Below are 24,650 nucleotides of genomic sequence, written 5' to 3'. Positions count from 1 at the left end.
ACGAGCAGGCGAGATTAATCAAATACCGACTGCAGTTTACGAGCAAGTTGAGAGCAGAGTCACTGATGCAAGTAACTACTAGGCCTAAACGACATGATTTGATATGCAAAGTATATTACAAAGTTGCAGGATTTGTATAAGAATTAGATTTCCTTGATTGTAATATTTAAAAAAAAATATAATATTTTATTGTCAGTTTTATTGTCAACATTTTTGTATTGTAACATTTGAAATGCAGAGATCAACACTATTCTAAAGGGAACATTTTCATCTGATGCATGAATCACACAAATGTTCCGTTTAACCCCCCTCCTCTTAAAATTAAGTTTTTATGAGAGTTTCACATCAGTCCATTGTACTGGACACTGTGCATTTACATACCTCGGTTCTTTAGTGACCCGGGACCTCCACCCCCTGTACCTCATCCATTTTTTGGAGTTATTCCCACACCTCTTTAGTATCCCTCAACCTTTCTCTTCTGAATGGTGTGACAAAAAGAAAATCGCAAAATTGCAATATATTACGTTTTTATAACAGCTTGATTACCAAAGTGAATAGGTTCATTAAAGACCCTAAATATGTAATAATGTCGGGATTTCTTTTGCAATTCCATAAATCATATTTTTATGATTACTTCGTATACGTTTACTATCACAGGATGTATATTCTATCACAGGATGTATATAAGACAAATGAGTACTATATTCATACAAATGACTACTATATCATGTTGATTGTCCGTGTGACAATGGTGAATTATCAGTATCTCAAATGCGTGTACACATACATATTATACACAAGTAAGTCACTTAATAATAGTAATCCACTACAAATGACTAATTATGTCTCTAAAATTGTAATCAGATTACTTAACTAATTACTTAATTGAAAAAGTAATCATAATACTAATCACTTTACTTTTAAGTTACTTTCTAAAACACTTTTTCGCTTAACAAATTCAAAATAAAGTCTATATTTTTTTTTTGTTCATACACTCAGCACCTCACATTTCTCTTCCACAATGACTCGTTACAGGACCATAATTCATGTATTCTACATAAATAATATATTAGAAATAAGCATAACCCTATATTGTACTTAAAAGTAATTAAATGAATCGAAAATCAGTGAATGTAATGTTAATTTAAAGTATTTAAAATGTAATACATTACACAAGTTTTTTTTAATAAAAGTAATTAGGTTACAGTAACTAATTACATGGAAATTAGATTAAACCCAAAACTGATTATACATGCTATTTCTTACTCAAGGTGGCGCTGATGTTTCAGTGATTGACTTGATTTACATTTGACATTGCTTTATGATGAAGAAGCAACATGGAAGTAAACTATAGCAAGTACAACATATTAACAGTATGACTATTGTCATATGGGTGTACACCTGAAATAATATAGGTTGTGCATCTATTTAGACTCAATAAGTGCCTGAGAAAATACATATGTGTAGCTTTTGTGTAGATTATGTGTAGCTCAATATGTGTTTGACAGCCAGTTGCATTTCATGAAATTTCAGTGTGGAAGTAATGAATCCTGTTCTATATTTATTGCATCATCTTTATATGAAAAATAAAACATAAAAATACACTTTGCAAAAGTTTTAGGTACTTGTGAACAATGTTGCATAGTGAGGATTTCTTAAAAAAATTATGCCATAAATAGTTTTCAGTTATCAAGTAACATCATACTAAGTTCAGTTAACATAAAAAAGGCTAAATCAATATTCGGTGTGACCACCTTTGCCTTTAAAACAGCACCAATTCTCTTAGGTACACCTGGACACAGTTCTTCTTGGTTGTTGGCAGATAGGATGTTCCAAGCTTCTTGGAGAATTCACCACAGTTCTTCTATCTATTTATGATTGTCTCAATTGCTTCTGTCTCTTTATGTAATCTCAGACTGACTCGATGTTCAGTGGAGGGCTCTGTGGGGGCCATGACATCTGTTGCAGGGCTCCCTGTTCTTCTATTCTATTCTATTTGCAAAAGGAATTTTTTGGAGTCTAAAATGTATATTTCCTATTGACACACTAAATCTGAAGTTATAAGTAACCATCTGAAGATAAATGTTTTTGTGAAACATCTTATGTGCCTAAGATTTTTGCACAGTACTATATATCAGAACATATGATATTAAATTATTTTTTAATTGTCTTGAAAACATTTTGAAAATTTGACACTATCTAGGCATTTTGTAAATCCATTTGTGATAGATATACGTGCTGGGTCTCAAAAGACCTGAGTATGTAATAATGTTTGGCGAAACACCCATGCATTTAAGGGATAAGAGCTGTAATATAAGGCAGTAACAGTTTATAGGCATGCAAAGAATATGGCCTTTCAACAATAGTTATGAATGTATAAACATAATACTATAACATACAACACCATAATAAACCATAATCTCCTATTAAACCACAAGAGCAGAATAAACTGCTGTTAACTGATATTTAACAGGTAGCCTGGTATGTGATGCTTCTTTTACAGCTGTCAAATGAACATCTCTTCATATGCGTCATCTGACATGTGGTACTGTACAGTACATGCTCATCACTAACAACTTTATATTCAGAGCAAAACAGTTAACTGTGCAGACCTTCCTGATCTGAGTCGTCTCTGGGCTGAATTCAATGGCTATCACACAAATACACTTCTATGTGTTTTTTTATTATTATTATTATGATATTGTTGCTGACCTAAATCAAATTCCTACCATACGGTCAGCAAACTGTCAAAGCAATATTAAACAATAACAATCTGTTATTCCATTATCTATGTTGGTAGTTATTGTGTTGTGTGTTAATTTCAATTCATATTTTATTTAATGTACTCACAAATTCAAGCACAGAAGTAAAATACCCAATAAACGACAACGTATACTGTGTATGCATTCAGTTTTATTGAAGAAGGAAGATATCAACTGGAAGCATTTTACCACCTCAAAATGTACATCAAAATTTAAACATTTATTTAATCAGGATACAAAAATACACGTCTCAGTGACCTCCATATTGTAATAAATAGTTAACCATGCATCTACGATAAAAAGGCACAGAAAACAGTCACTTAGTAGTCATAAAAATTACCTACTTAGCAAAAAATCATCCAGATATCAATATAAGTGACTACCGAAACATTATATTCCAATAGTGAAAACACATACACATCAGTTGTTTAACCTTAATAAATATGCAAATATTGTAAATATACCTACAGTATACATGTAGTCTTAAAAATGAAACTGTGCCATTGTAAAGACAATGTAAACGAATGAATCTCACATCGCACTTCTCTTAAATGGTTAGAAACCATGTCAAAGACATGTTACCTTGCTCTACAAATTCCTCAAATGATTCGATTTGTTTGAAATGTCAGGCAGTTTACAGCTTTATGTTCTCCATTATCAATAAGCCAAAAGCCCACGTTCACCCATAGTCAAAAAACACTCAACACTTGGTCGCTTGAGAACTCACTGAGGTTCAGATATTCATGGATTGTGTGCAGATGTATTCACTGTGGCATGAAAGGAAGACTGCACTTGTGTGATTTAAGTCTAATGAAAACAAACCAACTATACAGAGGCACCATACACAAGGTCAAACTGCTACAGAGACAACGTAAGGCCAATTATGCAGGGCTTCAGGGAGCTTCATAATGTCTAAATCTGTGACAAAAGTGTTCTCAAAATAAACTTGTGTCTTTGGTAATGATTCTAGCTAGCTAGAGGAAATTACCTTTCGCAATGGGACCTTTCAGCCACTTGGAAATGCATATCACTGCATTCAGTCGCACTTCACAATGCATGGAGAAAATATGTTCACATACTTTTCAAGATAATATCATTCAGCATTTGATTGTCTGATTTTTTTTAATTCTGTTTTTCAAATGTTCTATTATCGATGGATAGGCCCTCGTGGCAGTTTTTGAGGCTATTTTTTAGGTGAAATCTGGAATTCTGTTGAACAGATTTAAACAGAGAAAAATGTGTTCAACCAATGTAATCTCATTAGTATTCATAGGTATTCTTACGTTTTTCTAGCATGAGTACATTTACTTGCATTTGTATAGACACTGAAATGTGCAGTATTGACAGCATCTAATCCAAAGCAGCACATCGTCGCTTGGGCTACTTTTGTATTTTTACTGCTTTTTGCCATTTATATATAGACAGTATATACTGTATAATATTATATTGTAACAATTATATTGTATGTCACTCTACATTTATCTACCTGTTCATTTTTTTTAGGTTTAGGTTTAGGGGTAAGGTTAGGGTTAAGGGATTAAAGAGTAAAAATGCCACTAATATATACAAAGAATGTGTTAATATGTTGCATTTCTAAAGATGTAAATATGTAAAAAAAATAAAATAAAAAAAATAATTAAAGGTGCTGTAAGCGATGTTTTTCATGGAAAGGTATGCAAAAAAAAATTCTACTCCCTGAAAGATAATGAAATAAGTGTCATGAGATATCTCACCAGTCTCTGTAACAGCACTAGACTCTGTAAACAGCAAACAAAAATGTGCCTGCGGGCCACGGTCTCTGAAGCTTTAACCTGTCATTCATTTAGCAAGTAATCATAGTGTTGTTGTTGCAGTGAATTATTGAGGTTTAATGTCATTTTTATGCAATGTTGCTCATAACAGTTGTCAGTTAAGGGAGCTATTTTGTTGCTGTTTTTAACAACCGTTTCTGCATGATGTCGGTCTCAGTAAAACTAATTTGGAATCTTTGGAGTATAGGGTTTTGGAGAGAGGGCGTGGCTAATCCAACGGCTCAGTCTCGTGGAAGTAGAACAGCTATAATCGCTTACAGCACCTTTAAAGGGATAGTTCACCCAAAACTGAAACTTCAGTCATTATTTACTCACCCCTTTGTTGTTATAACTCTGTATGACTTTCTTTCTTTTTCTTAACACAAAGTGAGAAATTGTGAAAAATGTTGTGCTCAGTGATGTCATACAATAACAGTTTATGGTGAGCACCTCTTCAAGCTTCAAAAGAACACAAAAGTATAATTCAGAAGTCTAATAAATTATTCCATAAGACTCATGATTGTTATGAAAGCATACGATAAGGTTTGGTGTATTGTTTAGTTAAAATGTTCTCTGACCATTGATCTCCTGTGCGCGTTTATTATGAGGCATGAGAGCAACTGTTCACACAGCCCCCTCGTGACGTTGGGGTGTTCAAGCGAAAACTCATTTTGTATTGACAAAAAGAACAACACAGCTGCGCACAAAACAGAGAACAGAACTTACTATTTTTGCAGTCGAAGAATTGATGCATTTCTATGCCCAGACTTATTTTTTTTTTGTACGTTTTTGGACCGGTGCCAGTTCACAGTAGACTGAGTTACCCGCGCGATGCCGAAAATAGAAAAAAGAGATCGATAGAATGTACCATCACTGGTACAGTCACTGCTGGTTAGGACAAAAACTCTCATTACCATAAAAAATATACCTTTTATCGCGTGTAGTTTGCCGTCAGGTTAGGACACGGTGGGACTGTGGCTCCCTGTAGCCTTCTCTATGTTTCTGTTTGATTTCCGAGTACTCCGTTCAAAAAAATAAGGCTGGACATAGAAATGCATCAGTAGTTTGACTACTCTTCAGACATGTTTAGTAAGTTCTATTCTCTGGTTTGTGTGCAGCTGTGTTGTGTTGTTTTGTCACTATCGCTGTGGATGACCTGTTTTTAGATAAACAAACGAGTTTTCGCTTGAACACCCCAATGTCGCGAGGGGGCTGCGTGAACTGTTGCTCTCGTGCCCTATCATGAATGCACACAGGAGATCAAATGTCAGTGAACATTTTCACTAAATAATACATTCGATTTTAGTTTGTTTCTCATCAAACATTATCGTATGCATTCATAACAATCATGAGTCTCATGGAATAATTTATTAGACTTCTGAATTATACTTTTGTGTTCTTTTGAATCTTGAAGAGGTGGTCACTATAAACTGTTACTGTATGACATTTCTGAGCACAACATTTTTCACAATTTCTCCCTTTGTATTCAGAAAAAGAAAGAAAGTCATATGGAGTAAACAATGACTGAATTTTTATTTTTGGGTGAACTAATCCTTGAAGTTTTAGATGCTGTCAATATCTCCATACTGTACGTTTTTTAGCTTCAATCCACTTTTCTGCTTTTTGTGGAATTCAGTCAAACCTAAATGAACTAATGTACATGGATGAAGGGAGGGAGGGACATTAAGTTGCCAATTAAACCATAATAAACAGATAACATAGATTGTGGAACAAAAAGCAGATTACAATATCCTTGGCGCTGTTGTGCCTTCATTATGCACACTATTTCAATTATTGATTAATGAACTGCTGTCATGAAAGTCTTACTAGTCCCACTGCTTGATGATAATGAACTAAACTCTAAATGAACTCTTTAAATGTGTATTATCCTTTTCAAAAACATGCTGCATTTTTTTTCTTCAAAATTCCACCCAATAAAACAAACCCATCCCTCTAGGCTTGTGCTCAGTCTCCATATTTGTTTTAATTCTTTCTTCAGGTAAATTATGGGTGGAATTACATATCTTGGTTGGAAACAACACATATTTTCCAAAGTATTTTCTCTCTGCGTCTCACTCTCTCTCTAAACTAATACTTTGATGTTATCTAACACCCTCTAGAGGAAAATTATAATATAACATAAACTAAAGTCTACTGTTATGAGTCCCAGATGCACTGTCGGTTGGCTTGGCTAATTTATAACGAGGTGTAGCGCAAAGCTCAAAATCCCCCATTTTACAGAAAAAATAAAGAGGCACAAAAGATAATAGTCAGTATGAGGCAACAACCAGCCGTCTAGCAAATTATCCTGGAAGCACAGTTAAACAGGATTTACAATTTGCTTATGGAAGAGTTATGAATTTTGGAGAGAACATGTCATGAATTGTCTGTCAACAAGTCCACCTTTTTTAGTTTTCCATGAAAAAACCTCACATAATAAAGCTTCATCAAGAAGAAATGTATAAAAATAAATACAATATTGCACTTTCCATAGAGTACAACAGCACTTAACGTGTAAAGGCGATTACTTAACTTAGAATTCACAAAGGTGTTATGGTGCTCTATACACATTTCAATGTGTAATCTGATAATAGCATGTAAGCATTCTACTATACAAAGACTTTAATCATAAGAGGAGTTAACAGTTTAGACTCTTCAACATATATACAGTGCATATATTAACAAACAAACATCTCTTATACCCTGTAATGCCACCAACCAAAAGTCAATGTAGGTATTCTATCAAACTTGCGCATGATTCCTGGATCAAAAATCAACAATATGTAATGTTGCAGGTCAACTGCAATTTCTTCAAAACTCCATTTCCTATTGAAACTAATGTATAACAATATCTTGAAGTTATAAGTTACATTGAGAGGATATAGAGACTGTGGGAATATTTTAGAGGTCTTAGTGTTTTTCCAAACAACTTTTAAGGGATTTCAGAAGCTAGATTTTCAGTGGGATTCTACAAATCATAATCGATTGAAAATTCTATAATCTTCTTTCCTGCGTGTGTTCCACAGAAGAAAATCATATGGGTTTGGAACAACATTAGGTTGAGTAAATGATGACAGAATTTTCATTTTTCGGTGAATCTTTGTGGGGGGGGGGCGCTTAAACTTTGAAAATGTTCACACTTATTAGGCGAACTAAAATATTTCACTGCAAAAACCGGGAGACATTCACTTTGGTACTTAATTCTAATATAAGGTTAAAAACATTTCTTACCAGTAAAGCTCATTTTACAATAAATATGGCACATGACACTGCTTTTTGACACAAAGTTTCCATGCAGATAGATAAATAGATATAAATCAGCAGTCTAATTTGACCAAAGGGATGTTTCAGTAGTAACAAATGGCATTCTACTAAATTCATATAAAACTTGTTCAAGTGTTAGTTTGTACAATAAAAAACAAGATGCTGATCATGCATTAAAATAGCTATACAAATATAGCAAGCACACCCATGCATCAGAATTTCACTGTCGAGGAAAACCCCTTGTTGACCTTTCTTGGATTCCACAACCATTCTACGATGATTGCTGTTTGATTGCAATACTTCAGCAGTCTTTTTCCCGTCTCTGTAAAATGTAAACAGTGCTGTCGAAAGCAGAATATTGCTGACACATCACATCACCCTCCTATTGTTGTCATCTACCGCAAGGCAAAGAGCCAGTAAGCTATTCAGAGGCCTTACTTCTCTCGGGGAGAACGTTTTATGGAAGTCCTGTTTTGCTACTTGATTTTGAATCTTTTAAAGAGGCCAAAGGTTTCCTGTACAATAAGAATTGCATACCTGATTTTGCCATTGACGCGATAAGTGAGGAATGGCTTTTCTATCTAAAACCAATACAAATTCTCGGACACAATCCTTGTCGTTTTGGCACCAGCATTTGCTCTAAAACAAACATTCCTAGCTTTTCTACAAGTTATCCTAAATAAAGGACAGAAAGCCCTCTATTCACAATACCAAAGCACTTTCATACTGTAAACCAGAGCTCCCATTCAACTCCTCTTCATGCACAAATGTAATAGGTGTTGACGTCTCAAAGGTCCACCATCGAACTCTTGGCCAAGTCCTTAGTTCCCTGGAGGATTCTCTTCATATGACCCACCTTCGAGATCCCCAGATCCTATGGGAATGAGCAAACAAAAGTGCACTCTTAACACATTTAAAGAGGTCACACCTGTCTGAAAAAAAGAGCAATTCAATTCAGTGCACACTGTAAATATTAATAAAAACAATTAGGATTAAAATAATTTTCCGGGTTAAAGACAAGTTAAGTTTAACTGACAGCATTTATGGTATAATGTTTATTACCACAAAAAATAGTTTCGACTCGTCCCTCCTTTTCTTTAAAAAAAAAAAAAAAAACCAAAATCAAGGTTACAGGGAGGCACTTACAATGGAAGTGAATGTGGCCAATTTTTGGAGGGTTTAAAGACAGAAATTTGAAGCTTATAACTTTATAAAAGCACTTACATTAATTCTATTGTATTATTTGAGCTGTAAAGTTGTTTAAATCGTAATTTTTACAGTCGTTTTAGGGTTTGTTGATATTACATAATCATGGCAATGTAGATGTAAAATTGGCTATAACTTTACACAGAAAAGGTTAGTAAGTGATTTTATTAAAGAGATTAATCAGTTAGTTGACTGCTGATTTACATGACACTTTATTAAGGAAATTCATGAAAACTGACATCCCAAGTTTGGCATCTCACCAAACTATAATTAAACCACCTGAATAGTGACATCTAGTGGCAGTTAGGTCACCCTTTATGACAGCCATTGGGTTTAGTACTGTACTACAGCACAAAATAGTGATCGACCACTATAAATCAATCAGGCCGGTTTAACAGCTGATAATTGGCCATTTTAATATTATAGGCAGTTGGTTGTGTCTGAATGGCTGGGTTAAACTGTAAACTGCAGCTAACCTGAGACAGCAAATATCCCATTATATCAAATTACTGCTGAATTGGAGCTTAAACTGTTTGAGACTTGACTGGATTATCATTAAAACATTTAGTCCTATTTATTTCCTAAACTGTTATGTTTTCAATATATCTTTTGAGGACAACCCTATATACAGAATGAAGTTAAAGGATTAGTTCACCCAAAAAGGATAATTCTCTCATGATTTACTCACCTTTAAGCCATCCCAGATGTGTATGACTTTCCTTCTTCAGCAGAACCGAAATGAAGATTTTTATAAGCACATTTCAGCTCTGTTTGTCCATACAATGAAAGTGAATGGGTGCCATGACACTGCTGGCTGTTTGACAGTCCGAAAGGCATATTTAGTCAGCATAAAAAGTAATCCACATGACTCCAGTCGATCAATGAATGTCTTTTGAAGCAAATTGATAAGTTTGTGTAAGAAACAAATCGATAATTAAAACCTTTGTAACTTTAAATCGTTGCTTCTTCCCACCGCTGTATTGATGTTTGAAATGAACTCTTGCATGACGTTTGTTCCTCTGTTGTATACAAAGCACGCGCTTCCGACTTCTTGCATGAATGCGCCATTGCGCTTACGTCACTGATGCGTCGACTGCTGGCAGGAAGCGATTTTTTTAAGTTAATAAAGTTTTAATAAACGATTTATTTTTTACACAAACCTATCAGTTTGCTTCTGAAGACATTCATTGATTGACTGGAGTCGTGTGGATTACTTTTATGCTGACTAAATATGCATTTTGGACCGTAAAACAGCCAGCAGTGTCATGGCACCCATTCACTTGCATTGCATGGACAAACAGAGCTGAAATGTGCTTATAAAAATCTTAATTTCGGTTCTGCTGAAGAAGGAGATACATAAACATATGGAATGGCTAAAAGGTGAGTAAATCATGAGAGGATTTTCATTTTTTTGGGTGAACTAACACTTTAAACCAGATAAACGGTAAGGACATTTGAAATGGGGGGACATAACAGAGGCATAAAAATGGCACAGTCCAAGGTTCACTTGTGCTTGAGATTAGTGTGACCATAGCACCTTATATTTGGTAGGGCCTACACATAAACATTCAGTTGTGTGTTGAACAAGGATGTTGAATGTGTTATGATTTCCTGAATCTAATTTTTATATATTTCCAACAAGTGCAAATGACTATAGCAGAACTATAGCAGATATTACAAATAAAAAACAAGAAATCTTTACAAGGGCATTTTTGGACATTAATTTCTGACTCTGCCCCAAACGGATTTTAATACCAGCTGTAAACAGGGCCTGATTTGCTCAAAGCTTTCACCAAATCACAGACTGCAAAAATACTTTTCTTAATCAGCAATTTCGTCTTGTTTTCCAGTAAAAGTAAAAATAAATATCCTTTGAACAAGATTTTTCTTGTCTTGAACAAGACAATTATTTGAAAAGTAAAATCGAAAAGATAATTTTCAGAGAATACATCTTTATAAGTTACAATAAATTAAAGTTAAATTAAAAAATATTATTACAATTAAAAAGTTTATTTTTCTTCCCCATTGGTATATTCTCTTTCAAGACAAACAAAACAATCAAACAAAATCTTTATGAGATATACACTTGTTAAACTCAATCCACTGCATTTGTGGCCTAATATTGATTACCACAAAAAATGATTATGACTTGTCCCTTGTCTTTAAAAAAAGGTGGCACTTACAATGGAAGCAAATGAGGCCAATCTATAAACATTAAAAGTTTTAAAAGTATAGCCACAAGACATAAGCAATATTTGTGTTAACATGATTTTGGTGTGATAAAATCGCTTAATGACCTTTTCTGTGTGAAGTTATATCCAATTTTATAACTTCATTGCCATGACGATGTAATGTCAACAAACCCTAAAAGGACTGTAAAAATGACGATCTAAACAACTTTACAGCTCAAATAATACATGAGTTTTAACAGAATAATTAATGTAAATGCTTTTATAAAATTATAAACTTCACATTTCTGCCTTTAAACCCTCCAAAAATTGGCCCCATTCACTTCCATTGTAAGTGCCTCACTGTAAACTCGATTTTTGCTTTATTTACAGAAAAGGAGGAACGAGTCGAAATACATTTTTGTGGTAATCAACATTATGCCACAAATGCTGTCAACTGAGCTTAAATTGTATTGAACCCGGAATATTCCTTTAAAAAAAAAAAAAAAAAAACGTTTCGCCAATGGGGTAAACCTAACTTCATAAATTGAATTCAAGATATATTCTCAGAAACCTGTGTATGTCTTATCCTATACAATTTTGCTTCTCAGGTAAATTTACATTGATTTAAGCATGTTTAGATATTTTTACTGGAAAACAAGACAAAAATACTGATAAAGAAAATGATTTTTTTGCAGTGCACACTCACACACGATGCATACAAACATTTGTCACTGTACTCATGAGCAACACAAACAAAGGCATATCAGTGTGGAGCTGCCTATCAAACCGTGTGTCACAACACTCTGCAGGTGCATTCATTCATCTGCCTACACTGCGTGCCTCTGGAGCCCATTTGCGTCTTTCAAGCCTAGCTGACTTAAGCAAACATACAGTACCTTTTAGACTCTACTCTATATGTGTCAGAAACATTTAGTTGTGTAATATCCAAATGACACTTGCACAGAGGAAGCCAAGCAGAGCAGTGCAGCACAAAATAGCAAACAGGGTGACAGTTAAGAATACAGAGAGAGAGAGAGAGAGAGAGAGAGAGTGAGAGAGAGTACAAGAGCAAGATTCGGTTGTTTGAAGGGACATCGTGAGGCACAGAAAGGGGTTGAGTGTATACCTTGAGGTCTCTCCTCTCCAGGTGCAGGAGCTCGGCGCCGCGGATGTCGTGGCGGATGAAGGTGTCTTTGTACTCCCCCAAGCTGAGCTGCTCCAACCATGCGGCCACCTCCTCAGTACCCCACCTCTGAACTACACAAGTCAAGAGCAAGAAGCCCCCTTGAGTGTCCAAAGCCCCATAAACTCACAGGACACAAGCAAACAGGGTCAGGCCGAAAGGAGAAACAAATGAAAAACAACCACAAAAGGAAAAGGGACCAATCAAAACAAGGAAAAGTGAAGACAGAGAAGTGGTGGCAGCAGCTGGCAAAGAGAGGGTTAAACAGGTTTGGTTTGGCACAGGTCTCTGGTCACTGGTACACCCAGAGCGTTTCTGGCATGCAGGTTATCACAGTGGGACATCCACCGGCATCCCATGAAGAGCAAACACAGAGACAGGAGATAGAGGAGGAGGGGAGAATGGGAGGCTGAAGCCTGTGCAACCTAACGCTCTAACGTCCTGGGCTGTGACTCATATCTGCTAGCTGATTCCCAGGCCGAAGCCCCAAACAGCTAATGACCTGCTTCAGATTTGAGATAGCATAGTACAGTGGGTATCCATTCAAAATAGTCTTTCTACCACCGCAATCACCGTGTGAATGGGTCATTAGCAGCTCTAACCCATTAAGGGGCGCTACAACCATAGAATTGCAACAGGCTAGAGCTGAACACCTCAGAGCTCTTTCTCCCAATGTAACGACCATTCAGTTGGAGGCTGTATGGGCAAGTTAAGCTTGTTTTGCCAACCACCATAAAAAATAAAAAACAGAAGAAAGAAGAAGAACAACAAACTTAAAAACACCACAACATTTATGTTCTGGCTAAATGTTGTAATGGAGACGCACGATAAAGAATTTACTGCAGCATTCAGCATTCACGGGGACGTCTACGCATTGGAGAGTTATTTGTTAGCATTTATTCATTCACATTTAATTAAAGAGAATTATCATTTGTGAGTATTTTTATACATAATGCACAGACGTTATGAGCGAGCATCATTAGATCGCATATTCAAACAACTGTGACTTCAGAAAACTGTTAAGACTTTAAACCTGTGCTTTCTTTTAATGTGCCGATAGGCTAGCTCATATTTTCTATTTTTAAACAGGATTATCAAATGTCAATTAATTAATTTATATGTATACCATTGTGTCATATTACGTTATATTCTCCTGGTAATAAAAACGAAAGTAAAAGTGAACAGATTCACTATTTATGGGAGCAGAACACTTATCAAATGAAATATCTGAAAATATTTGAAAAAGAATAGCAATTTTCCATTACAGGAATTAGGTTGGAAGTTAGTTCTGTGACCACATTATTTGTATAATATTTGTCTCAATACATGTGTTTGAGTTTTACGCTACACATGTAATAACCAGAAACGCTATGCAATTCAAACCTGTAGGTTACAAGCTTTGTTATTCATTATCTGTCGTAGTAGAGAGTGACTATTTGAATGAATGAAAAAATGTAACCCCAATAGTCTATTGGCAACATAGAAATACACAACAAAGTACGTTGAGAGTCTCGCTCCAATGGTGTGGAGTTTAACTTCGGTCTGGACGACCAGGGTTCTGTTCTGCATTTGGTGTATTATTTTTCCCATTCTGTTTCTTGACTCCAATCTTTTTTTTTTTTTTCTCTCCTTTTCACCCCAGTTTGGAATTCCCAATTCCCAATGCGCTCTAAGTCCCTGTGGTGGCGTAGTGACTCGCCTCAATCCAGGTGGCGGAGAATGAATTCTCAGTGGCCTCCGCGTCTGAGACCGTCAATCCGCACATCTTATCACGTGTCTTGTGGAGCACGTTACCGCAGAGACGTAGTGCTTGTGGAGGCTTCAAATAAAAAATAATATAAAAGTAGTTGTACTATAGTAATATTGTAGTAACCATGATTTTTTGGCAGAAAACATAGATTTGATGATATTAACAATGGTGTTACTACAGTAATATGGTGTTAATATAGTAACCATGTTTAATTTTGTGGTTACAATTATTTTACTAGAAAATACCATGGTGATACTATGATTATTTTGTCTGTAGAGGACATCAGGACAGAACCGTGTTCCAACTGGTTTAGTGCATTATTTAGGACTTTAGAACCCTTTTAACACTTTTTATCAAGAAATTTTTCTAGTAACATTTTTCAACAGACATACCCTTTAAACACCCAGAGATTCAGCGATTCACACCTTAACTCGACAGGGGGAGGAGGTGTTTAAATCTTTTGATTGAGCTGAAAAAGTTGCAGTGGGGACCCACATGTTGCCAGGCAAGAACATGATCGATTACATTATACACAAATAACAAACAAACAAACTATTAATTCTGTCAAGTTTTTTGTTCATTCAACTACTGATTGATTTTATAATGTCACATAATATTTGGGAGAAGCGTTTAAAAAAAAAAAAAAAAGACGTTCAGATTTCATACAATGTCATAATTTGACAAAAACATCATATTGTGAACGCGAAGCACGAGTTAACATCATATTGTGAACGTGAAGCACAAGTTAACATCATATTGTGAACGTGAAGCACAAGTTAACATTATATTGTGAACGTGAAGCACAAGTTAACATCATATTGTGAACGCGAAGCACAAGTTAACATCATATTGTGAACGTGAAGCACAAGTTAACATCATATTCTGAACGTGAAGCACAAGTTAACATCATATTGTGAACGTGAAGCACGAGTTAACATCATATTGTGAACGCGAAGCACGAGTTAACATCATATTGTGAACGCGAAGCACGAGTTAGCATCATATTGTGAACGCGAAGCACGAGTTAACATCATATTGTGAACGCGAAGCACGAGTTAACATCATATTGTGAACGTGAAGCACGAGTTAACATCATATTGTGAACGTGAAGCACGAGTTAGCATCATATTTTGAACGTGAAGCACGAGTTAACATCATATTGTGAACGTGAAGCACGAGTTAACATCATATTGTGAACGTGAAGCACGAGTTAACATCATATTGTGAACGTGAAGCACAAGTTAACATCATATTGTGAACGTGAAGCACAAGTTAACATCATATTGTGAACATGAAGCACGAGTTAACATCATATTGTGAACATGAAGCACGAGTTAACATCATATTGTGAACATGAAGCACAAGTTAACATCATATTGTGAACATGAAGCACAAGTTAACATCATATTGTGAACGTGAAGCACGAGTTAGCATCATATTTTGAACGTGAAGCACGAGTTAACATCATATTGTGAACATGAAGCACGAGTTAACATCATATTGTGAACATGAAGCACAAGTTAACATCATATTGTGAACATGAAGCACAAGTTAACATCATATTGTGAACGTGAAGCACGAGTTAGCATCATATTTTGAACGTGAAGCACGAGTTAACATCATATTGTGAACGTGAAGCACGAGTTAACATCATATTGTGAACGTGAAGCACGAGTTAACATCATATTGTGAACGTGAAGCACGAGTTAACATCATATTGTGAACGCGAAGCACAAGTTAACATCATATTGTGAACGCGAAGCACGAGTTAACATCATATTGTGAACGCGAAGCACGAGTTAACATCATATTGTGAACGCGAAGCACGAGTTAGCATCATATTGTGAACGCGAAGCACGAGTTAACATCATATTGTGAACGCGAAGCACGAGTTAACATCATATTGTGAACGTGAAGCACGAGTTAACATCATATTGTGAACGTGAAGCACGAGTTAGCATCATATTTTGAACGTGAAGCACGAGTTAACATCATATTGTGAACGTGAAGCACGAGTTAACATCATATTGTGAACATGAAGCACGAGTTAACATCATATTGTGAACATGAAGCACAAGTTAACATCATATTGTGAACATGAAGCACGAGTTAGCATCATATTTTGAACGTGAAGCACGAGTTAACATCATATTGTGAACATGAAGCACGAGTTAACATCATATTGTGAACATGAAGCACAAGTTAACATCATATTGTGAACATGAAGCACAAGTTAACATCATATTGTGAACGTGAAGCACGAGTTAGCATCATATTTTGAACGTGAAGCACGAGTTAACATCATATTGTGAACGTGAAGCACGAGTTAACATCATATTGTGAACGTGAAGCACAAGTTAACATGGCGTTAACATTGCTTGATAATGTGCACCATTTCACACCAAATAAAGAGACCTAATTTGAACATAAAGATGCTCGCTACTGATATTGCCGCATAATAGCTCAAACTGATAACACTGTGTTAATTTGCATTGATCATAATGTTTTTGAACCAGATCGAATCTCCTGCCTTGGTAAAATGTTTGTTTTGAACAAAATGCCATTCGAGCTAATGGTGCGTTCACGTCATGTCGGAATTACCGTAATTACGAGATTCCGACTTGTGAAAAGTGTTCACGTCTTCGTAGAGCTCGTAATTACAAGTTGTAAATTCGGAACTCTATGAAAACTCAGACAAGAAAGTCGTGACATCATGTGAAAAGAACCAATATGGTGAACATATTTCTGTATAATATGCTATTTTATTATGCCATTGATGCCTGGAGCATTTCTTCTTGTTCTTAAACATTTTGCAAAAACATATAGAGGTGAATTAATGAATGATATACATTTTACTGTTATCAACAACAAAGCCATTTTGGCATTATAAGTGTTGCCATAGAAATGAATAACTTATGAGGTCTGAGGACGCGAACGGCTCGGTTCTCCGAGTTGCCATCTCATAATTATAGTAATTTCGACATGGCGTGAACACACCATAATTATACCACTTATTTTCATCTGTACAAGGATGCCAACATTATGTTGTAAGTTTATTCAGAACTCAGCCCCAGTTAAACCACAACACCGGAGAATAACGTAGATTGAACCCCAACTATCACAGCGCAGCGGCAGGCGTGATGAAAATAAAACAACAAACACACCAGCAACTGTAGAACCTTTGGAAATAGAGTGGAGCAAGGAAAACAAATCATGTTCAGACATCATGTTTGTTATTTACATGCATTGTGGGTCTCATTGTCGGTTCGCTCGGCTGCAGCGTGCGCAATACAATGTGAAAAAAGCAATAATGCTCCACACTATTGTGTACTACACTCACGCTATTGTAGGCTACTGTATAATGTAATTAATTTTAATAATAAACATTATCATGTAATCATGAACGCTGCCGCCCTGTTGTATGTGTACACTTCAGTCTGTTGTTGTTGTTGTGTTAACCTCATAAGACATACATGTCAAAACCAGGGCCAAATTGTGTTTAATGTAAAGCTGTCTTTTTTGTATCCCTATATATTATTTTCTATATTTAATTTAGAAATCAGCCTATGATAAAATATAGTAGGTTGATTTCCATGAAAACTGAAAAAATGTGTGACTCTGTGATGCTCTCATAACATTGCTATGTTTTTTTGAGCATCCTAAAACAGCAACACTGGCTCAACCAATGGCGTGAGTTTGGGGCAAGACTATCTAACCAATGGCAGATGGGGGAATGTTTGAGAAACCTGTTTAAAAAAATAGTCATTATTTTGCTATTCCATGTGGTGACACAAGTGGCACAGAAATTACACATTGCTGCTTTAAAGGAATAGTTCACCCAAAAATGAAACTTTTCTCATCATTTACTCACCCTCATGCCATCCCAGATGTGTATGCCTTTCTTTCTTCTGCTGAACACAAACAAAGATCTTTTGAAGGATATTTCAGCTCTATAGGTCTATTCCAAGCAAGTGAATGGTGACCAAAACTTTGAAGCTCCAAATAGCACATAAACGCAGTATATCTTCAGAAGTGATATGATAGGTGTGGATGAGAAACAGATCAATATTTAAGTCCTTTTTTACTATAACTTCTCCTGTCCAGTAGGTGGCGATATGCACAAAGAATGCAAATCACCAAAAATAAAAGAAGAATGTGGAAGTGAAAGTGGAGATTTAAAGTTGAAAAGGACTTAAATATTGATCTGTTTCTCACCCACACCTATCAGATCACTTCTGAAGACATTAATTTAACCACTGGAGTCTTATGGATTACTTTTATGCTATCTTTATATGCTTTTTGGAGCTTCAAAATGTTGGTACTCTTTCACTTGCATTGTATGGACCTACAGAGCTGAGATGTTCTTCTAAAAGTCTTCATTTGTGTTCAGCAGAAGAAAGAAAGTCATACACACCTGGGATGGCATGAAGGTAAATGATGAGAGAATGTTTGTTTTTGGGTGAACCAACCCATTAAGTGTGTAGATATGCAAATATGAAAAAAAAATTTATGATCTAAGAATATGATGGAATACTGTTAGCTTTAAAAGAAATTTCCATGAAAACAGTGGAGAGAGCCGGTTTTGCCTTGGGATCCTCTATTTTTGGAGTGTAGGTACTAAATTAAACTACCTTGGTTGTCAAAAAATAGAACTAGAAAGTAAGTCCTCAATTTCTGGATTTCAATTAGGATTAAAGGTGAATTGTGCCATTTTTTTGGTGCTAAAATACACTTCTCTTATCCTAACTTAATGTGCAAAGACCAAGTAAGTACAGGGGGTCGCACACTGGATGCGTCTGGTGGATGTCATGGCACGTTCCAAACAACTGTTTTCTATAAATGTATGCACACTGCCCCCACCTATGACCCCTAAGGCTGCTCAAAATTCTGCTTTTCCATTAAATTTGACACAAATCATTAACAAAGGATAAGATTATTTACTTTATGTAAATAATGATATATTGTGTATTTGTATCTTTCATAGAGCCAACACAATGTATTTTAGTTACAAGTATGTTTTTTGTAGTTTGACAGCCTGAATGAAACCTATTTAAGGCTAAATACTGTATAGAGAAATTGCATAATATGTCACTATTTCTAATCGTTAAGTTTAATACACTAACCCGCAAACTCATCAACGTCACATTTTTCATTCTTTAATGTACAAAAACCTTCGTAACTTTTTTTGTGTATGTTAACTAGATTCACAACTTTACTTGCAACGCAACGTGTCCTGCGTGTGATACCTGTGCCTTGTCATACACGCTTCTTGTCTGGTGTGCAACCGGCTTAAGCCATGGAGTCAGGGTAAACATATTTTATTTTTAACATATCTAGTTATTGATGTTTTGCTGGTGTATTATTGTGGTTATAACAATTTCAGACAAATCCGCCTCTAAACCGCACTTAATGACAGAATGAACTGTGGTCGGTCAGATTACGTGTCAGACAGATCCTTCCAAAGTAGGCAGTTGCAATGTGGACCAGACTATATATCGAACATTATGGCTCAACCAATGGTGTGAGTTTGGGGTGGGACTTACTTTAATAAGCTGTTTGCCCAAACAATGGAATGAAAGGGGTCGGAAGGGGCAGTGGAAGTGTTTTTATTTTTGCAATTCCGTTCAATGCCACTAGCAATGCATAAATGACACACTTCACCTTTAAGCATTATAATTAAACTAGGAAAACAGTAGCACATCTGTAATATAAAAGTGTTTGGGTCTTCAGCTGTGGGACTGTTGTTGTTCTTCTGTACGGGACACCTTGGTTTGTGCCTGCTGCTCATATGTAGACACATGGACTCTTTCTGACTCACAGGACAACATCATGACCAGAGAAGGGCAGGGGTGCTCATGGATGGTTGGGTTTGACATCATAGAACAGAGAGAACTCCCAAAGGATGTAGATGCTATATGGAATTCTATGTGTCACTGCCCTGATGAGCTTCAGAGATCTGACATCACTTCCTTTAACAACTCATGTTGTCAACAATCATGAACAATCATGTTTTTACAGAAAAAAAGAAGAACTCAGTCTCCTTGTCCTACTCTTCTGCATTCCTGTCCCCATCTCAATCAAACCACAAAACAACGTAAAACTAAAACACTTTACGTGATCATGAATGCCACAAATTCTGAGGCATCCATGATTTTATTCTACCTCTCATGTGAAGATTTTTGAATATATGTGAGGACAAACCCACACACACTCTTACCTGACTGTGGGCTGGATTTCTTGGGGAATTTCTCCTTCTTGAACTTTGGTACTATACGGAACATGCCACTCCGACTATTTCTCTTTCCGTACTCCAGTGAATGGTCCTATTTGAAACAAACATACCATCAGTGTTATTATTATATGACTCTATTAGATAACATAATATGTATATCTAGTACAACTGGGCAATATATTGAATATTCATGATATAGTCATGATTTTGCTGGTGATATAAAAATTTCCGGTAAGCAACATTGGCTATGTTTACATGTACACCAATACTCTGATTATTGCAATAATCAGACTATAAGGAATAATTCGATTAAGAAGTTTACATGATTTGGGCCAACCAATTAAATTCCGTTTACATGCTACTTGCCATTACTCTGATTATTTGCTGAGAAATGTGAAGTTTTAATGCTTTTTTATAAATTAAGAACTTGTTGCAAATATGTATCTTTAAATGCTGCTTGACATAAGGAAAATTAGTCAGTCAGTTTGTGAGTATTTTTGAACGATTTATTAAAAGAACCTCTTCATAAGAGTCATTTTCGACTACACTGGATGCACTGTCTGTTTTGATTCACTAAAAAGAATCGGTTCATAACAGTCAATTGTGTGTGAATCGGAATACATGCAATGGATGTTGTTGTGTTTCGCCCACGAGCACAAACTAGTTTCAAAGACGTGTTTTCTTCCCATTATTTTGAGGCATATGGTCTTTTTATCTCCCAAACATTCAATTCAGACTGTACGGAGCCCCTAAAGGGCCAAGGTCGTGGGGAAAAAATTAGTGGCGTAATAAAAAAAATAAGCAAACGCTTTTGCATTCTCTCGCAACTTAGCGATCCCCCGAGAAGCTATGCGCTCTCTCGCTAATTATTTTGCGTTCTCTCGCAAAACTTGTGCTCTTGTATATGCATTCCCGCTCCTGAATGCTCTGCAGGCTATTGCATTTATGTGAGATAAGTCGAGATGACAGGTGCTGGTGCATACCTTTTGTGGAGAACTGTATCTTGTAAACATGTAAAGAGTGAGAAGATACAGTGACTCCTTTCTGTATTGCATTACATTTCATTTCATTACATCATACATAAATCTGATATATGGCATATAAAAAAAAATAAAAATAAAAAAAAATAAAAAAAAACTGAAAATATATATAATTTTAATGCAATTCAAAATGCAATATATTTAAAAAAATGCTAAAAGACTGTTTTTACATTTGTAGCATGTTTTCCTAAATGGAATTTGAATATCATATGCTCAAATATCAACTATTATTTTATATGTATGTATGTTTATATGTCCATTTATCATGTGCCAGTAGATGGCGACAATTGTATTATGAGTGAGTCAATCATTCAACACTGAGACACGGGCAGACTGGCCATAGGGAGAACTGGGACTTTTCCCGGTGGGCCGGCCGCAAAACGGGCCCGAATGGGTGGCGATAAACTGAAACGGGTCACAGCGTTATGCCGAATGGGCCGTGACTGGCTGAAGAGGGCCACAAAATGGTGCTGCGATATGCAGAAACATTCATAAATTGAAGATTATGATTTGTGCATTGCCTAAGTAAGCACTGGCTTTCTCTTCTTGTTGAACTCAAAAGCTGGAATAATGCTGGAATACATATAGGAGGGCTAGCAGAAGACTGTCATTATGACGTAAAGAGAGAACGCAAAATAATTTGCAAGAGAACGCAATAGATTTGTAAGAGCATGCAAAAATTCTCGGGGGAACGCAAAGTTTTGCGAGAGAACGCAAAAGCATTTGCTTATTTTTTTCCCCCACCCATCACATTTTTTCCCCACTACCTTGACCCTTTAGGGGCTCAGTTAGACTGCAAACGGACATTCACAACTCGGGAAAAATTTTTCTTTTGCCGTGGGGCTATAAATGGGATAGCACAACTGCTGGAAAACGGTGCATGGAACTGCCGTTTTACATGAAGGCGAAAAGTAAGTGCAGCTTTTTCGCGATGTATTTGAACCTGTGCTTGAGTGGAACATGATCCATCAGCAGCACTTTTGCAGGTGCACTTTAGTCAGAGTGGAAGATATGCGATTAAAGCATCTTATAAGCATAATCACAATATCATAATCGCAATATTCTGTTTACATGAGCTACAGTTTAATCACAGCATTGCCATAATCACATTATAATCGCATTATGAGGGTGCATGTAAACGTAGCCATTGTTAAGATTGCAATGGCTTTAATGTGCTTTTATTAAGCCAGTTTTCCTTTTCTCGTGTCTTGACTCTTGAGAGTATGGGAGAGTTAAGACAGATGTTTTAATATGGTCTTTATTGTCTGAATTAAACCGAAGTAGCAAAAATAGCAATATAGTTGGTAAGTTCATTTAATTTCCAGGAATCAGTTTAGCAGTCTGTCTGTAATCTGAATCTAAAAATAAATAAAAGTGAAAAACAGTGGAACACATGCCTTGCTTATTTTTAATTCGATTTTACCTGTATTTTACTTCACGCATTTATTTTTTATTAGGGCTACAAATCAATCATTTTTTTTCAAACTAATTAATCGCACAATTTTCAGTGATTAATCGCAATTAATCATGTCACATGGTAGCTTAAAATAAAAATATAATCATAAATATAGTTATTTTATACTTCAAATAACTCAAGAAATTAGTCAATATTTATTTTAATTAATTAAAATGTTCTGTTTTTTGCAGACAGAGTTTATTACACACATTTTAACAGGTATATCTTTGATACAAGTATATGTTTACATGCCATAAAATCAGTGGACATGCTGTATTTAAAAGTTGATCAAAATCTTTTTTTAGTTTTTTAATAATCGGATCAAATGGCAGATAGATTCAATTCACGTCAAGCTTTATTGGCAAGAGAAAATTTAGAGTACATTAAAAATTCATTATTAGACACAATACACTCGGATATAAAACAAATTGAATGCTGAAGTTTAATTTGCTGATGTTTAAATTCTCAAAACTATTATTTTCTCTGGTGCACACACATTGGGTCTCTCTCACGCAGTTTCGCTTTTGACACTGGTTCAGATGACAGTGAGTGAGCGTTTTCGGGCGATGCAAAGAGATACAGCAACATGCATGTATCTCTCCCACACCTGGCTTGCCACATGCGGATGAAGTCTCCATTCTCCGTACAGTAAATACACTCCTGAGTGTATTATGCCCGGGACATGTGTCGCGCTTAATGAATAAGCGTGCATTACTCCACACAATCAGTTTCTGTGCAAGGATGTGCAGTCGAGTCGAACGAGTACCTCCTGAAAATTTATATTTGCCAATTGTAGCCACAGGAAGTGGGGAAAAACATTAGTGAAGTTTCAGGAAGTAAAAGAAATGGATACTGCATTATTTGCATGATATTTTTAACATGTTAAAGGTTAACTCAGTAATTTTTCCCCTCATTTAGAAAGCTTTACTTCTAAAGAAATTGTGAACAATCATGTGAGATGAAGAGTTCAGTCATATCAGTAACCTTATAAAAGCTCTTTTATTTTACATGGCAGGGGCCCCTCATGGGGGCAGCCATGTTAGCATCACATGACCAGCTGAATACTACTTACTTAATCTCAGTCACTGCCCTGTTACTGGACACTTTCATTCATGGATTAAATTAATCCTGGTTTACTGAGCATAGTGAATTTCTACAATGGTAACTGAAAACTTTACTGTGTTTGAATGATGGAGCATTCAGGCCACTAGGTGTCAGTGTAAGCCAATGTAAGCCACTTCAACATCCTTCAAAAAATTACTGAGTGCACCTTTAAACAGTCAATTATTAATTGCAGAAATTCATGCGTTAAAGTTCCCATCCCTATTTTTCATTTTATTCTCATTTTTGATTACTTTATATATTTTACATAACCTTTATCTACTTAGCAACAATGACTGTTTGGTTAATATAATGGTTCTTTAAATAAAAAAAATAAAAAATAAAAAAATAAAAGAAACACTCTTTTCAGCCATTTTACAGCAAATAAATAAATAAATATCAAGATGTGTATTGATATCGACAAAAGGCTGAAAAATATTGCTTAGCCCTAATATCTATGTTCATTAAATTTTAAGGGATATATTATTTTTTGTTACTACTCATTCGCTCAGCCACAATTTTAATATTTTCTGTAGGATGTGCTCACCTCCTCGTCATTGGGCTGTAAGATGTGATAGAGCCAGGGGATCTCAGCCAGCTTGCCCAATTCCACCTCAACACTTTGCAGTGCACTGGACAGCAGCTCTTCATGTGGAGGATCCAGCTGCTGCAGAGAGAAACTCAAAGCTTATAGA

At 35.8% G+C, this 24,650-nt stretch overlaps 1 protein-coding gene across 6 annotated transcripts in view; it reads right to left on the bottom strand.

The window, feature by feature from the left end:
• Positions 1–6,023: 6,023 nt before the first annotated feature.
• dgkh (diacylglycerol kinase, eta) overlaps positions 6,024–24,650 on the bottom strand; it is a 140,523-nt gene continuing 121,896 nt past the window's right edge. For 5 of the 6 annotated variants that reach the window (XM_051708502.1, XM_051708504.1, XM_051708500.1 and 2 more), the window contains 4 exons: positions 24,503–24,622; positions 20,344–20,449; positions 12,320–12,450; positions 6,024–8,690 (listed from right to left, as the gene is read on the bottom strand). In XM_051708502.1, the coding sequence (XP_051564462.1) occupies positions 8,604–8,690; positions 12,320–12,450; positions 20,344–20,449; positions 24,503–24,622 (444 nt within the window). In that variant the 3' untranslated portion in view covers positions 6,024–8,603. The remainder of the gene's footprint in view (positions 8,691–12,319; positions 12,451–20,343; positions 20,450–24,502; positions 24,623–24,650) is intronic. The other variant, XM_051708503.1, reaches the window with a different exon arrangement.

The sequence above is a fragment of the Myxocyprinus asiaticus genome, chromosome 10 (genome assembly GCF_019703515.2).
Source record: "Myxocyprinus asiaticus isolate MX2 ecotype Aquarium Trade chromosome 10, UBuf_Myxa_2, whole genome shotgun sequence".
Lineage (NCBI taxonomy): Eukaryota > Metazoa > Chordata > Actinopteri > Cypriniformes > Catostomidae > Myxocyprinus > Myxocyprinus asiaticus.
This window is presented reverse-complemented; position numbering and strand designations above follow the sequence as displayed.